At 45.7% G+C, this 16,522-nt stretch overlaps 1 protein-coding gene across 1 annotated transcript in view; it reads left to right on the forward strand.

The window, feature by feature from the left end:
- Window positions 1–15,839, forward strand: part of LOC126471627 (uncharacterized protein K02A2.6-like) — a 105,125-nt gene extending 89,286 nt beyond the window's left edge. The window contains exon 2 of the mRNA XM_050099864.1: window positions 12,464–15,839. Coding sequence (XP_049955821.1) covers window positions 12,962–14,047 — 1,086 coding nt within the window. The 5' untranslated portion in view covers window positions 12,464–12,961 and the 3' untranslated portion in view covers window positions 14,048–15,839. The remainder of the gene's footprint in view (window positions 1–12,463) is intronic.
- Window positions 15,840–16,522: the final 683 nt, after the last annotated feature.

The following is a 16,522-nucleotide window of genomic DNA, read 5'->3' on the forward strand; positions in this document are numbered from 1 at the left end:
CTCCACGGGCTGCTTACACCACATTTTATTATGTCAACTCACCATTGTAGATTTATCTTAATGTGGATAACTTCTCGAAAGATGGGACTCTGTAAATCCCCATCTACACTATGGAAATATAGCCATTATAAAGCTCTTGACAATGTTGACTGGAATGCTTTCTTTCAAGTTATAAAGGTGGCAGGGGCAAAATACAGAGAGCGAAAGGGTATTTAAAATTTTGTACAGTAACCAGATCGCAGTTATAAGAGTCGAGAGGCACGAAAAGGAAGCAGTGGTTGAGAAGGGAGTGAGACAGGGTTGTTGCCTGTACCCCATGTTATTCAGTATGTACATTGAGCAAGCAGTAAAGGAAACCAAAGAAAAATTAGGAGAAGCAATTAAAGTCCAGGAAGAAGAAATAAAAACTCTGAGATTTGCCGATGGCGCAGCAGTTCTGTTAGGGACGGCAAAGGACTTGGAAGAGCAATGGAACGAAATGGACAGTGTCTTGAAAGATGGGTGTAAGATGAAGATCAACAAAAGTAAAACAAGGATAAAGGAATATAGTCGAATAAAGCCAGGTAATGCTGAGGAAATTAGATTAGGAAACGAGGCACTTAAAGAAGTAGATGAGTTTTGCTACTTGGGCAGAAAAGTAACTAATGATGGACGAAGTAGAGCGGATACAAAATGTAGATTGGCAATAGCAAGAAAAGCGTTTCTGGAGAAAAGAAATTTGTTGGCATCGAATATATCATAGATGTAAGTGTTAGGAAGTCTTTTTCGAAAGTATAGAGTGTAGCCATGTATGAAAGTGAAACATGGACAATAAACAGTTTAGACAAGAACAGACGTGGTGCTACAGAAGAATGCTGAAGAGAAATTTGTGCACACCCTGACTAGAAGAAGGGATCGGTTGGTAGGACACTTCCTGAGGGATGAAGGGATCATGGGGGGTAAAAAGCGAAGAGGGAGACCAAGAGATGAATACAGTAAACAGATTGTGAAGGATGTAGGTTGCAGTAGTTACTCGGAGATGAAGAGGCTTGCACAGGATGGAGTAGCGTGGACAGCTGCATCAAACCAGTCTTTGGAGTGAATGCCACAACAACAACACAACCATTACAAACCTGAAGATACGTCGATATTAACGTGAAACCGTTAGTTGCTGAGAAAAGCTGTAATAGTTCAAGAAAATAGGGAGAAAGTGACTGTGATGAGACCAGTCAAGCATAGTGAGCCAGTAAGAAAATAGAGGAATTTTGTTCCGAAATAATTTCGCTACATCCTAATACTTCTGGCAGGATTAGCAGGACATGACCGGAGGGGCAGATTAGACAGCGAAGTGGCTGGCCAACTGGAGGGAGCGTTTACTGCTTCCGTAGACGGTAGTGATTACGTGTCGCGCTTCATGGCATTAATAGGATTAGCAGGATGGAAGGGAGTGATAAACCTGTGACAGTGAAGGAAAGCGTTGTAGTCACCTTTAATGTGGACGTAAGTCAAGCTGCAGCAACGGCCTTGCCGCAGTGGATACACCGGTTCCTGTCGGATCACCGAAGTTAAGCGCTGCCGGCCGCGGCCGGCACTTGGATGGGTGACCATCCCGGCCGCCATGCGCTGTTGCCATTTTTCGGGGTGCACTCAGCCTCGTGATGCCAATTGAGGAGCTACTCGACCGAACAGTAGCGGCTCCGGTCAAAGAAAACCGCCACAACGACCGGCAGAGCAGTGTGCTGACCACACGCCCATCCTATCCACATCCTCAACTGAGGATGACACGGCGGTCGAATGGTCCCGATGGGCCACTTGTGGCCTGAAGACGGAGTGCTTAAGTCAAGCTAGAGCTCCAAAAGAAATACTGGGAGGGGAAATATAAACTACTGATATTTCGATTGAAAATTACCTGCAGTTATCTTAGATAGTGGGGGTAACATTGTAACAGAATTCATCGATGAATGCAACTGTGAGTGACGGTTTTAATTTTGGCAATAATCGAATGAATGACTTTACTTACTCTGATTTGATCTGTAATAACCACGGTGAAACAAATCAACACAAGACAATGGAATCTGATGTTCAATTTGCGTAGTTTCGTGTAGAGTCAGTTAGACTGGAAGTGCTACAAGAGGAGTATAACGTGGAACACATGTAAGAAATGTTTACAGCATTAATGTTTACAATGAATAAAACTTTTACTGATGTAAAACAAAATACAGATTAACAGTCTGGTAGCGTAAATAATTTGGCTAGTGAGCTCAAAAGCTTCAAATCTGAAGTTAATGAATATTTAGCTCGCCAGGCGTCGAACTCGAAATAAATTTAGAAAAAAGAGTTGCAGACGTTTGGTTAAAAAAATTTGCGAGAAATTTCTAAAGTGTAGGTAAAATGTATAAGGTCATCACAATGAAAAAGCTTCACATCGAACGCTCAGAACCGCACGAAAATGTGCTAGAATATAAATCACTCACCCCAAAAACAGCGGTATGAGACTTTCGCATGCAAAAAACGAATGACATTTAAATTATCATTTATTCGAGGTCTAAGAGAGGAATATTGGTAACTCGAAGAACCAAAAAATCAATATAGTATGACCAAAAACATATATATTTGAATATCGTGATTTGTATTGCTGTGCTTCCCTCTGTTTAAAATAATTACGCTAACTGAACTTTTCCTACTGATCTCATAGTGTTACACTGCTATTCAGTTTTCATACTGCAGGTGTGGGATTTCAGAGTTGTGGTTAATGCAGAGTGGAACAGAACGGTATGCACATCTGACTAAAACTACTTTTTCATATTCAACATTACGTCTGCGTTCCAGCAATTCAGTATCAAACGCCACACTAATTACATATTCAAACCGCGTGCATGCTTGCCCTCTACCCTTCGCCCACCTCACCAAAAACATCGCGCACACCTCGTTTCTCACAACCAGCAGCCATTCCTCTCGCCTCCTCCGAGAAGTATGCTATCTAATCAAAAGTACAGAAACTCTTACGTAATTATTCCTTCTTAGGTAACACCTTCAATATTAATTGAGATGATGGTCAGTTTTGAGACTTAAAGGGGCATGTTGATCATTGAACTGCGTTGTGAGTGCTAATTCATCGTGAAGTAGCTGCCAACGAGGACAGATAAAATCAGGCCTATCACAAGTACCATCCACTATATGGGCACGTTCCCGCAGCTCCAAGATTGAGAGCCAGAATAAATTTCCTCAAGACCACTTCAGTCTTGCAAACAGCAGCAGCTACAGCAAGAAAGCAACTGTGGATCTCTCCATTTGAGAATAACTCTACCAGGCCTCTTCCTTAGGCAACCCTCCCACCTGGACATGAAGAGAACTGGATTGTGCGAACGTCACTCAACTGCCTTGGTTCTGTAGTTGGAAGATCCAGGAGTAGCCTCCTGAAATGACACCTTCTTGTGGAGGCCACCAACTGTGGCTGCGGAGAACCAAAGACCACGGTGCATCTACTGGATTGTCGACTTTGCTCTGCACTTTGCGCATGAGAAGGCCTGCTTACGACGCTGTGTACAAGTTAAGTTGCAACATTTTGGCCAAGACCTCTACGTAATGCGAAAAGGACCATTAGTTGTCATAAGAGGCGGATCCGCCGTTATACGAGGGGCGTTTGAAAAGTCCGTGCAAAGTCCGAGAGATGGCAACACCGGCGCGTATCGAGGTCATGTTTAGTTAGTAGCACTTTTGGAAAGAACGCACACCAATTTTCAGCAATATTGGTCTATTTCTTTGTGTTTGGAATTCGTGTGAATCAAGAAAGTCGAGTGATTGTCAAAAAATGGACGAAAAAAATTTCGTGTGGTGATTAAACATTACTTTATGAAAGTCAAAAGGCCTCTGGTGACTAAAGAGAAGCTTGATGAACATTACGGTGACTCTGCACCTTCGAGTAGGACAGTTTATAAGTGATTTCAAATTTTCGGAGTTGCCATATGGGCACAAGTGATGCTGAACGTTCTGGACGCCCTGTAGAGGTTACGGCTCCAGAAATCATTGATAAAATCCATGATATGGTGATGGATGAAAGAAGAGTTAAGGTGCATGAGATTGCTAGTGCTGTGGGCATCTCGAATGAATGGGTACATAATATTTTGCATAAACATTTGGACATGAGAAAGCTATCCGGAAGATGGGTTCCGCGATTGCTCACACTTGACCAAAAACAGAATCGTGTGAAGCGTTGCAAGGATCGTTTGCGGCTGTTCAGGAAGAATCCACAGGATTTTAAGCATCGTGTCATCACTGTGGATGAAACATGGATACATGACTATACTCCTGAGGCCAAACAACAATCTAAACAATGGGTTACCAAGGGAGAATCTGCACAAAAAAGGTAAAGACCATTCCTTCGGCCGGAAAGGTTATGGCGACTGTCTTTTGGGATTCACAAGGGATAATCCTCATCGACTATCTGGAAAAGGGCGCAACTGTTACAGGTGCATATTATTCATCGTTATTCAACCGTTTGAAAACCGAGCTGCAAGAAAAACGCCGGTGATTGGACCGCAAAAAGTCCTTTTCCAACACGACAATGCACCAGCACACACCTCAGCAGTTGTGGTCGCAAAATTATTGGAAATAGGATTCCAACTCGTTTCACATCCCCCCTATTCTCCAGACTTGGCTTCCTCGGATTACTTTTTGTTCCCCAAATTTGAAGAAATGGCTGGCAGGACAAAGATTTTATTCAAACGAGGAGGTGACTGCAGCAACTAATAGCTATTTTGCAGACTTGGGCAATTCCTATTATTCGGAAGTGATCAACAAATTAGAACAGCATTGGACGAAGTGTATATGTCTAAAAGGAAACTATGTCGAAAAATAATGAAGGTTTACCCCAGACACGTAAGTAGTTTTTATTTTTGCATGGACTTTTCAAACGCCCCTTTGTTGCCAGTAGAAAAGCAGTAACAGCAGAATGGGTCAGTCAGGGGGATTTAGTGGCTTCGAATGTGACGAAATCATTCGATGTCAGCTGAGTGACAAATTCATCCAGGACTTTTCAACGTTTTTAAAGCTACCCACATCGGCTGTTGATGACTGGATTGTGGAGTGAAAACGCGAGGGAACAACAACAGCTAAATCAACAACAGGCAGACCTCAAATTCTGACGGACAGGCAGCATCGAGCATTGTGGGGGTGGTTCAAAAAAATTGCATGAAATGAACAGTGCGAAACACTTGTGAGTCCCATGGTGCTACCAGTAGTCCAGCACACACAAAGACTGTGCGTATGAAGTTAAAAAGAATGGGTTTCAATGGTGTTGTAGCTCCATGTAAGCCGCATAATTTTGTCAATGCTCAGCAACATTTGATAGATTGTAAAGGGCGACGGTACTGGACAGCGGATGACGAAACGAGTGGTTTGGAGTAATGAATCACGCTATACACTGTGGCAATCCGATGGAAGGGTTTGTGTTTTGAGAAGTCCAAGAGAACGTTACCTGCCGCCATGTGCAGTGCCATCAGTCAAGTACAGAGGAGACGTTGCCCTTATAGCACTCAAGAAAACACTAAAGGGGGCAGATATGAACACGTTTTACAGCATTATGTACTGTGTATGATAGAGAAACTGTTCTGAGAGTATTACTGCTTGCATCAGCGTGCAATGCATCCTGTCATAAAGCAGCACTGTGAGATAATAGTTTATGGATGATAACGTTCCTGAATTGGACTAGCCATTTCAGAGTCCCAACCTCAAACCAATGGAAACCTTTGGATGTGTTAGAACGTTGACTTCTCTCCAGACCCCTGCATCCAATATCACCACTGTCTGCAGTTTCGGCTCTTGAGCAAGAATAGGGCGCCAGTCCTCCACAGGTATTTAGACACTTCACTGGAAGTGTCCTCAGCAGACATCAAGGTAAAGAGTTATCACACCTTATATTTATGTCTCTGCGTCCTTTAACTAAGAACTTTTTAGAAAAACAGGCTAGTTTATTTTTAATATTTTAGTAAAACAAAATATAATCTTAACAATACTTTCCCCAGTATCCGAATCCTTGGAACAGCTATTCGTCCATACATAGTTCCACATATGAAATACTGCACTCAGTCATTGTAGTTTCTGGTCAAATACTAGTGTGCTGCAGCACTCTATGCTTGTGCATTCTATATCGGTCTCTCTTATTTCTGCATAATTACTGCAGTCTACGCCCCTTGAATCTCATTAACGGAACTACACTCCTGGAAATGGAAAAAAGAACACATTGACACCGGTGTGTCAGACCCACCATACTTGCTCCGGACACTGCGAGAGGGCTGTACAAGCAATGATCACACGCACGGCACAGCGGACACACCAGGAACCGCGGTGTTGGCCGTCGAATGGCGCTAGCTGCGCAGTATTTGTGCACCGCCGCCGTCAGTGTCAACCAGTTTGCCGTGGCATACGGAGCTCCATCGCAGTCTTTAACACTGGTAGCATGCCGCGACAGCGTGGACGTGAACCGTATGTGCAGTTGACGGACTTTGAGCGAGGGCGTATAGTGGGCATGCGGGAGGCCGGGTGGACGTACCGCCGAATTGCTCAACACGTGGGGCGTGAGGTCTCCACAGTACATCGATGTTGTCGCCAGTGGTCGGCGGAAGGTGCACGTGCCCGTCGACCTGGGACCGGACCGCAGCGACGCACGGATGCACGCCAAGACCGTAGGATCCTACACAGTGCCGTAGGGGACCGCACCGCCACTTCCCAGCAAATTAGGGACTCTGTTGCTCCTGGGGTATCGGCGAGGACCATTCGCAACCGTCTCCATGAAGCTGGGCTACGGTCCCGCACACCGTTAGGCCGTCTTCCGCTCACGCCCCAACATCGTGCAGCCCGCCTCCAGTGGTGTCGCGACAGGCGTGAATGGAGGAACGAATGGAGACGTGTCGTCTTCAGCGATGAGAGTCGCTTCTGCCTTGGTGCCAATGATGGTCGTATGCGTGTTTGGCGCCGTGCAGGTGAGCGCCACAATCAGGACTGCATACGACCGAGGCACACAGGGCCAACACCCGGCATCATGGTGTGGGGAGCGATCTCCTACACTGGCCGTACACCACTGGTGATCGTCGAGGGGACACTGAATGGTGCACGGTACATCCAAACCGTCATCGAACCCATCGTTCTACCATTCCTAGACCGGCAAGGGAACTTGCTGTTCCAACAGGACAATGCACGTCCGCATTTATCCCGTGCCACCCAGTGTGCTCTAGAAGGTGTAAGTCAACTACCCTGGCCAACAAGATCTCCGGATCTGTCCCCCATTGAGCATGTTTGGGACTGGATGAAGCGTCGTCTCACGCGGTCTGCACGTCCAGCACGAACGCTGGTCCAACTGAGGTGCCAGGTGGAAATGGCATGGCAAGCCGTTCCACAGGACTACATCCAGCATCTCTATGATCGTCTCCATGGGAGAATAGCAGCCTGCATTGCTGCGAAAGGTGGATATACACTGTACTAGTGCCGACATTGTGCATGCTCTGTTGCCTGTGTCTATGTGCCTGTGGTTCTGTCAGTGTGATCATGTGATGTATCTGACCCCAGGAATGTGTCAATAAAGTTTCCCCTTCCTGGGACAATGAATTCATGGTGTTCTTATTTCAATTTCCAGGAGTGTATGATAATATGATGTATCAAACGAAATTCGTGACTAGATTCAGATTTCATTGGTACGCGGGACGCAGTTTGTTATGTTAGATGAAAAGTCATCAACAAGTGTACGAGAAACTGCCAGACTGTCCTAGGGAAGTGTGATACGACCCTTGATGGTATATGTTAATGACTTACCAGACAGTATTTCAAAGGTGGCTTAGACTTTTTGCGGGCAACTGCCTTGCCGCAGTGGAAGCACTGGTTATCGTCAGATCACCGAAGTTAAGCGCTGTCGGGTGTGGCTGGTACTTGGATGGGTGACCATCTGGGCCGCCAAGAGCTGTTGCCGTTTTTCAGGGTGCACTCAGCCCCATGATGCCAATTGAGGAGCTACTCGACCGAATCGTAGCGCCTTCGGTCACAGAAAACCATCCCAACGACCGAGAGAGCGGTGTGCTGACCACACGCCCCTCCCATCCGCATCCTCAGTGAGGATGACACGGCGGTCGGATGGTCTCGATGGGCCACTTGCGGCCTGAAGACGGAGTGTTTTAGACTTTTTGGGGATGATGCAGTTATTTATAATGAAGTAGATGGAAGATTTCGATTCATTCATAGGATACTGGGAAAGAGCAAACAATCTTCAAAAGAGATTGCTTATAAAATGGCGGAAGCTAATCGACCGTCATACACCAGTCAGCTGTATGTGAGCTGCTGGCACGCTCTGAAAGGACTGAAACCCATGTAGGTCACATTCAAAGGACTACTTCTAGAAAACATCTGTTTCTCAACGTACTATGGACATCTGTGAATGTACAAAGGTGCATGTCATATTTTCTAATTTCTTTCTTTTAGTTTTTCTTATTTTTCCTTTCCATCCTTCTGCTGGGCGTCAGAAGTCCTCTTGTTTTCGGGGCCCCGAGCATTGCCCTGACTACCATTGCTAGTTAAGCCACTGTCTTCCACACCATCTTTAAGTTCGTCAGGTTGTTTCGACGTACGTCTCTTTTAAGAACTATATTCCGAACACTTCGCACGAGGAAGTCTTCAATTCGGTGCCACGTCTGTTCTGATATTCCACACCCACGTATTTTGTTTCTAGGCGGCGATGACCAGCTGCAATTCGATGTCAGTAATAACTACTTCCACACCAGACTGCTAGCGCATTGGCCAGTAGCAGCGCAGGCGCCGGCGAGCGCCGTTAAGCTTAATAGCAAAGCAGGCCCGTTAGAAAACCAGTCAAGTGGGCCCAGCCCTCTCCGAACAACGTGTCCTGGGGCACAGTGAAATCGCTCGCGATTAGTGGAGCAGCCTGTAAACACGCGCTCGTTTCAAACCAACAGCTTGCCATTTGGTAGCTGAGTTTCGTTTGCGGGACCAGGTAGTATACAAAGCTGCAGTGGGAGACCACAACTGGAATCTCTCCGAATGATTTAACGCTCCATGCTCTCATCCAGTGAGTCAGCGAAAGAGTGCAGTGTTTCTGTTAGCTTCATGAGGAGCTATACAGGTTTTTCCAGGAGGATTAGTAAATGTTTTAGGTCGTGTAGTATCGAAGAATTCGAATAAAACATTCTATATAACATATGTCCAATTTTTAATACGCACTTACTACAAAAACTGCTATAATATTTTAAAGAAAGTCATTGAAATGACAGAAATTAACGATGTATTTAATAAGAGTAAAACTGCATGGGATATTGTCAAACGGGAGACAGGACAGGCTGTCAGTGTACGAGATACCATAACAATTAAACTAAATGTCAGTGTTTTGACTGATAACTGACAGGTTGCGAGAGGCATTTGAATGATCACTTATTCAAGATCTAAGGGACGAACTTTCATAACGACAAGTAAAGAAATTTCAATATAAAAGGAACAAAAAACACGCATATTTCAATGTCGTGATTTTTTGCTGTATTTCCCTCTGTTTAAAATAATTACTTTAGCTGAACAACAAACTTTTTCTACTGATATGATAGTGTGACACAGCTATTCAGTCTTCAAAGTGCAGGTGTGAGATTTCATTAAAATGGTCAAAGCCGAGTGTAACACAATAGTTTGTTCGTCTGACTAAGCCACTTTTCACATTCAACATCACTTCTGCATTCGAGCACTCCAATACAAAACACAACTCTAATCACACTGTAACCTCCCCACAAAATTGAATAAATAATAATATGAATATGATTCTAATTTTAGTGTAACCTCAGAACAAAATTCATTCTTTCACATTTAACCTCCACACAAAATTTGTTTCCCATTTAATGTACCCACAAAATTCTTTTCTCATTTAATGTAACCTCGAAACAGAAAAATTCTTAAACCTCGTAATAAAAAATAAATTCAGTAACCTGGTAAATTTTGGACGACAGCACTGCTGCGTCATGGCCCCGTAAGATCATTCTGAATAAAAAAGCAAAAATTCTTACCTCAATAAAGTCGCAAAATATCTGCTCTTACAATAAATTTTTCCGGCACAGCTCTGCGCAATGCTGGCCGATAGATTTGTCATTTATGAAAGGAAGCAACTGATTTTTCTTTTGCAACAATCGCAATGATCATGGATTGGAGAAATTAGTAAATTCTTTAAATTGAAATGAATGCTTGTAAAAAAATTACTTTATATGACAAAGATTATTATTAGGACATTTTTAAAACATTTGCATGGGAGTTCAGATAACATTACTAGATATGCGCGAGGCTGCTTTTTACCTTATGCAATAATACTCAGGCTCCGGTATCGCTGCACCGCGACCGGCCCAGCCAACACGATACACTATACCAGACCAGAGCAGACTCCAGACAAGCGCAGACTAGCAACAACTTACTGCTACAGCTACACAGTACCTAGTGCAGTCAACACTGCTCTCTGGTCAGCGATTCTCTTATACCTTGCATATCGCAGGCAGCGCATGAGCAATACATCGAAATTACATCTGCTCGGACCTCTTACATAAAATTACATCTGCTCGGACCTCTTACATAACCCTCCACTGGGGGGGCAAAAATTTGGCAGCGATGGTGAGTCAATTGAACTTGCCATGAGCAACAAATTTTTCTATAATCTACATAATTAACTAAGTTTACAGTCACTGAGTATATACATATACATAAGTGCAGAACATGAAATAAAATAGAGTGCACATGCACTGAGTACAGAACATATCAAGAAATCACAAAATGTATACACAATGAGTACAAAACATATTAACAAATGACATAAAGTGCATACACACTGTAGTACAGAACATATCAAGCAATGACAAAATGTATACGCAATGAGTACAAAACATATTAACAAATGACATAAAGTGCACTCGCACTGTATATATTTCTACCATTTTACAAGAATTAGTATACGAAATGAGTATAAGACATGTTAATAAATGACATAAAGTGCACACGCACTGTATATATTTCTACCATTTTACAAGAACTAGTATACGCAATGAGTACAAAACATATTAACAAATGATGTAAAGTGCACACGCACTGTATATATATATATATATATATATATATATATATATATATATATATATATATATATATATATATATATAACCATTTTATAAGAATTAGGAAAGGAAAGGGAAGGATTGCATCATGGTTGTAGCACAGTAGGTTGCACGTAGCTGCACTGAAAGTCAATATCTTTCTACAGAAGCACAACACCAAGTGAGACAATCTGAAGTTCTCTTCCCAGAAGTATTAATCAGTGTAGCCACCAAGACACTGAAATGTCGTATTAATATTCAATGTTATCATTTTCGTAGTACATTAGGTACACCAAACAGTGGGACCATAATAACATCTCCATCGTTCAAGGTGGTGGACAGCATGATATGTCAACACCACACTCTTGCAGAATCCATACTCTTTCACCAACATAGAATTAGTGCAAAAACCACATATAGTGCTCCATGATCATGAGGATGGACAGGACAAACGGATATTGCGGTAATTTCTGGTAATTAGGTCAGAAGGTGAAGGACATTAGGTCTTATGCTAGTCATCATTGAGAATTACACTAGTCTATCAACCAATTTGAGTAATTGGTGGCACTCATTGCCTAGTTACTAAACATTTCTGTACTATGTATGAAGCATTACAGAATATTATTCATAAGTCATCTGATTACAGTGAACATTGGCACTCATTGGCCAGTTACAAACCATTTTTATGCATTATTCAAAAGTGATCATTCAAAGCAAGAGTTAATTAATGGCATACAATTTACATAATTCATCTAGTTATAGTAATCATTGGCACTCATTGGCCAGTTACTGTGGTGTCACCGCCAGACACCACACTTGCTAGGTGGTAGCTTAAATCGGCCGCGGTCCATTTAGTACATGTCGGACCCGCGTGTCGCCACTGTGTGATCGCAGACCTAGCGCCACCACAAGGCAGGTCTCGTGATACGAACAAGCACTCGTCCCAGTTGGATGGACGACCTAGCTAGCGACTAGATGTACGAAGCCTTTCACTCTCATTAGCCGAGAGACAGAATAGCCTTCAGCTAAGTTAATGGCTACGAACTAGCAAGGCGCCATTAGCCTTACAGTGATTGTAATTAAAGTCTCCTGTGTATAGTCAAGAGCGATGTACCACAATGATTGATTAAAGATAAGTATTAATCCAGCTACGTACTTTTCTTCATAGCATTAATTACGTAGCCTGTTCCAGTACTTGACGCCCGTCGGCGTGTGTGTGTACGCGTGCCTTTCTTTCGGCTACCCGTCACTGTGGACTGGCTGCCTTGTCAGTCCACTTCATTGGCGACGAGTTAAAGTATTCTTTCTGATTGCTTACATTTACTTGTGTCATGGCTTCGCCAGATGTACTGTCCGAATTTTATCGCTTGCAGAATCAGCAGACGCAGGCGTTATTGGATGCCCTTGGACAGCTCGTCCAGGGTCTACGTGCCCTTCAAACCGATGCGGCCGCCGCCGCTTCACCGGTACCGCAGCCACAACCTGCCATTGCACCGCCTTTTAGGCACTACGACCCGAACCACGAGACTTGGCAGGAATGGTCCCGCCAGTTTGCCTTCCACCTCGCCGCCTACAGGATTCGAGGTAATGAGCGGCAGCCGTTTTTGCTTTCTTGTGTCGGTGTGTCCACCGACCGTGTGATAGTGAAATTGTTTCCCCGACGCGACGTCGCAACTCTGTCCTACGAGGAAATTTTGTCTGCATTAGATGTCTATTTCAAAGAAACAGTTAGTGTGGTTGCAAAACAGTATACGTTCTTTCGTACAAAACGTACGGCCGGTCAAACTAATAGGGAGTGGGTAGCAACATTGCAAGGACTTACTAGGGACTGTGCCTTTGACTGTGACTGTGGTCTTTCTTATTCAGATACAATGGTACGTGATGCAATTGCACAGAACGTTTCTGATGTTCGCATACGGGAGCAAATTTTGAAACTAGTTAATCCCTCCCTTCAACAGGTGATCGACATATTGGATAGACAAGACACGCTTGACTGTGCTCAGGAATCTTTTGAACCTTCGCCAGCAGTGTGTAACATTAACCGGCCCGCCGGGCGAGCTGCGCGGCCCGGTCAACTGCCCTCGCGCAAACAAACGCAGCTGCCGCCGCGCTCTAAGCCACGTGTGCCGCGCCAGCCCACAAATGCAGTGAAATCATGCCCGCGGTGTGCTACTAGACATTCGCGTGAACATTGCCCGTCACGCCAAGCTATTTGCTTTTTCTGCAATAGGAAAGGAAATGTTCAAAGTGTTTGCCATAAAAAGCTCAGATTAGACAATCACAACCATTCCAGGCCCTTTGCTTCGCGCCGGAATCGAACCAAGGACACTCAGGATCGTGGACCTTCGCCCATGGACATTCATGTAGTTAATTCCGATTCGTCCAGTGCCACTTTCTCTAACAGTGACTGTGTTCGTCCCACAAAAACTGTGCGTCGACGTCGCCGGAAATCACGTCAATTAGCAAGTGATTCTGTACAAGTGTCTATTCCTATTGCACAAAACAGTCGCTCTTGTCGTCAGCAGGACAATAAACTTTTTGTGGACTTAGACTTTGAAGGCAAAGTGATACCATTCCAGCTCGATACCGGAGCTGCAGTTTCATTGCTCAATCACGACACGTACAAAGAACTGGGCGCACCTCCGTTGCGTGCCGCAAATGTTAAGCTAACCACGTATTCAGGACAGCAAATTCCTGTGTTAGGACAGTGCAACCTTCTTGCAACATACAAGGGACAAACAAAACTTGTGTCATTTTACGTTCTTCGTTCTTCTTCTGCAGTGAACTTGTTTGGCTTAGATTTATTTCAGTTGTTTAACATGTCTATTGTAAATCAGATCCTATCAGTCAATCAGACTGTGCCTTCAGACAGTGTTTCTCGCTTATGTGACGAATTTGCAGACATTTTTGCACCAGGCTTAGGTTGCGCTACAACTATGAAGCACATTTGGAACTGAAGGTCAACGCGCAACCGAAATTTTTCAGAGCGCGCAATGTTCCCCACGCATTGCGTGATGAGGTCGCACGAACATTGAACTATATGGAATCACAAGGTGTAAGTGAATGTGCGCAATGCCTCTTCCATTTCAGCTCCGCTTCCTCGCTTACGCCGTACAGGTGTTCCGTTTCTCTGGACGACGGAATGCGAACGCGCCTTTCGCCAGTTGAAATCGGCGTTGCTTGCTAATACTTGCCTCACGCCTTTCGATCCCCAGAAACCCCTTTTGTTGATGGTAGATGCATCGGATTTCGGGATCGGTGCTGTCCTTGCGCACAAAGTTGGCTCCCATGATCGCCCTATTGCCTTTGCGTCCAAATTGCTCTCGTCTGCGCAAAGAAATTACTCGCAGATAGAGAAAGAGGCTTTGGCTCTCGTGTTTGGTGTTACTAAGTTCCATGATTTCTTGTATGGTCGTCACTTTACCATCATCACAGACCACAAACCTTTGACATCGCTTTTTCATCCGACCAAGCCTGTACCTCCGCGTACGGCGCAGAAATTCATTCGCTGGTCTATTTCCTCTCGCAGTACCGCTACGATATCTTGTATCGGTCCACTGCTAAGCACGGAAACGCCGATGCGTTGTCCCGTTTGCCTGTTGCTGAGGATAAAGCATTCGATTCTTCCGAACTTGCTTGCATGTTCATTGATTCGGAAACCGATGAAGTGGTCGAATCGTTTCCGATTGATTTTCGTCGTGTAGCTACAGCCACAGCTGCTGACCCTGTCCTTGCTACTGTTTTGCATTTTGTTGCTATGCAATGGCCTTTGTCAAAGTCTCGGATCGAGGATCCGTTGGTTCACCGATTTTTTGCTCACAAGGAGAGACTTTTTGTTCGACGTGGTGTTTAGTTGTTGCGTTCTGATAATGATCAGTCCTGCGTCGTGGTCCCACGTTCGTTACAGTCCTCTGTTTTACGGCTTCTTCACCAAGGACATTGGGGTATAGTGCGAACGAAACAACTTGCTCGTCTGCACTGTACTTGGTTCGGAATCGATGCTGCGATTACGAATATGTGTTCTTCTTGCATGGCGTGTGCCGAACAACAATCCGCACCGCCGCGGAAAGTCTTTGCATGGCCAAAAGCCACTTCCCCTTGGCAACGCTTGCACATTGATTTTGCTGGTCCATTCTGGAATGCTCGATGGTTGGTTCTGGTAGACGCCTTCAGTAATTTTCCTTTTGTTGTCCGGATGTCTTCCACGACGTCCTCCGCCACCATCCAAGCGTTGTCTGCTATCTTTTGCATCGAAGGTCTTCCGCAGACTATTGTTTCCGACAATGGCCCACAATTCATGTCCGCAGAATTTCAGTCACTCTGCCAGGCCAATGGTGTTCAACATCTGACATCCGCGCCGTTTTCGCCTCAGTCAAACGGTGCCGCTGAACGATTGGTCTGGACTTTCAAGTCACAGATGTTGCAATTGAAAGAGTCGCATTCTCGGGAGGACGCATTGTTGCTCTTTTTGTCTTCGTATCGCTCTCAGCCCCGCGATGGTCGCTCGCCGGCTGAGTTGCTCCATGGTCGTCCTCATCGCACCTTGATGTCTTTGCTGCATCCGCCGCATCAGGTTCCTTTGCAGCGGCAGACTCCTGCTTTTGCTCCAGGCGACGTTGTATTTTATCGCGACTATCGAGGTTCACGGCGTTGGCTCGCAGGGCGCATTCTTCGCTGCCTCGGCCGCGCGATGTATTTGGTTTTGGGGGCCTCTGGTGAGGTGCGTCGGCATCTCAATCAGCTGCGCCTCTGTCGTCGCACGGGTTCTGCCGCTCCCCGTCTGCTTTCAGCGACGGTGCCGTCCGGTCAGCGCCCTGGGGACCCATCTACTGGCTCGCCTCATCCCCAGGTGTTACCGACGATGCCTTCCATTTTGCCCCATGGCGACGCGCCGCCGCAGCAGCCGCCGCCGCCGCCGCCGCCGCCGCCGCAGCCGCCGGTACTCCGGCCGGCGCCGCCCGCATTCGACGCTTCGCTGCAGCCGCCATGCGCCTCCCAGGGTCACGCGCCGCCGATCGCTTCCCGTGACCAGCTGTCCTCCGCCATGGAACTCTTGCCCGCTCCGGACCACATGACGTCATCGCGCGTCGGGTACCCCGACGCAATGGAGGTTGACCCTACGGCCCCTCCTGTCTCATTACGGGTGCATACACCGCATGTTGACGTGCACCCTGGACTAGCTTTTCAGGCGTTTCCTAGCTCCCCTCGGACCGAATGGCCGGGTGCGGGTGGCACAGCCTCGCCTGTTGTTAGGCTCCCCACCTCATCGCATACGTCAACATGGGGTCCTCCCCACGGCGGGCGGAAGCCTCATCTCACGACCGTTCGCCGATTTGCGGGGGAGGAATGTGGTGTCACCGCCAGACACCACACTTGCTAGGTGGTAGCTTAAATCGGCCGCGGTCCATTTAGTACATGTCGGACCCGCGTGT

The sequence above is a fragment of the Schistocerca serialis genome, chromosome 3 (assembly GCF_023864345.2).
Source record: "Schistocerca serialis cubense isolate TAMUIC-IGC-003099 chromosome 3, iqSchSeri2.2, whole genome shotgun sequence".
Classification (NCBI taxonomy): domain Eukaryota; kingdom Metazoa; phylum Arthropoda; class Insecta; order Orthoptera; family Acrididae; genus Schistocerca; species Schistocerca serialis.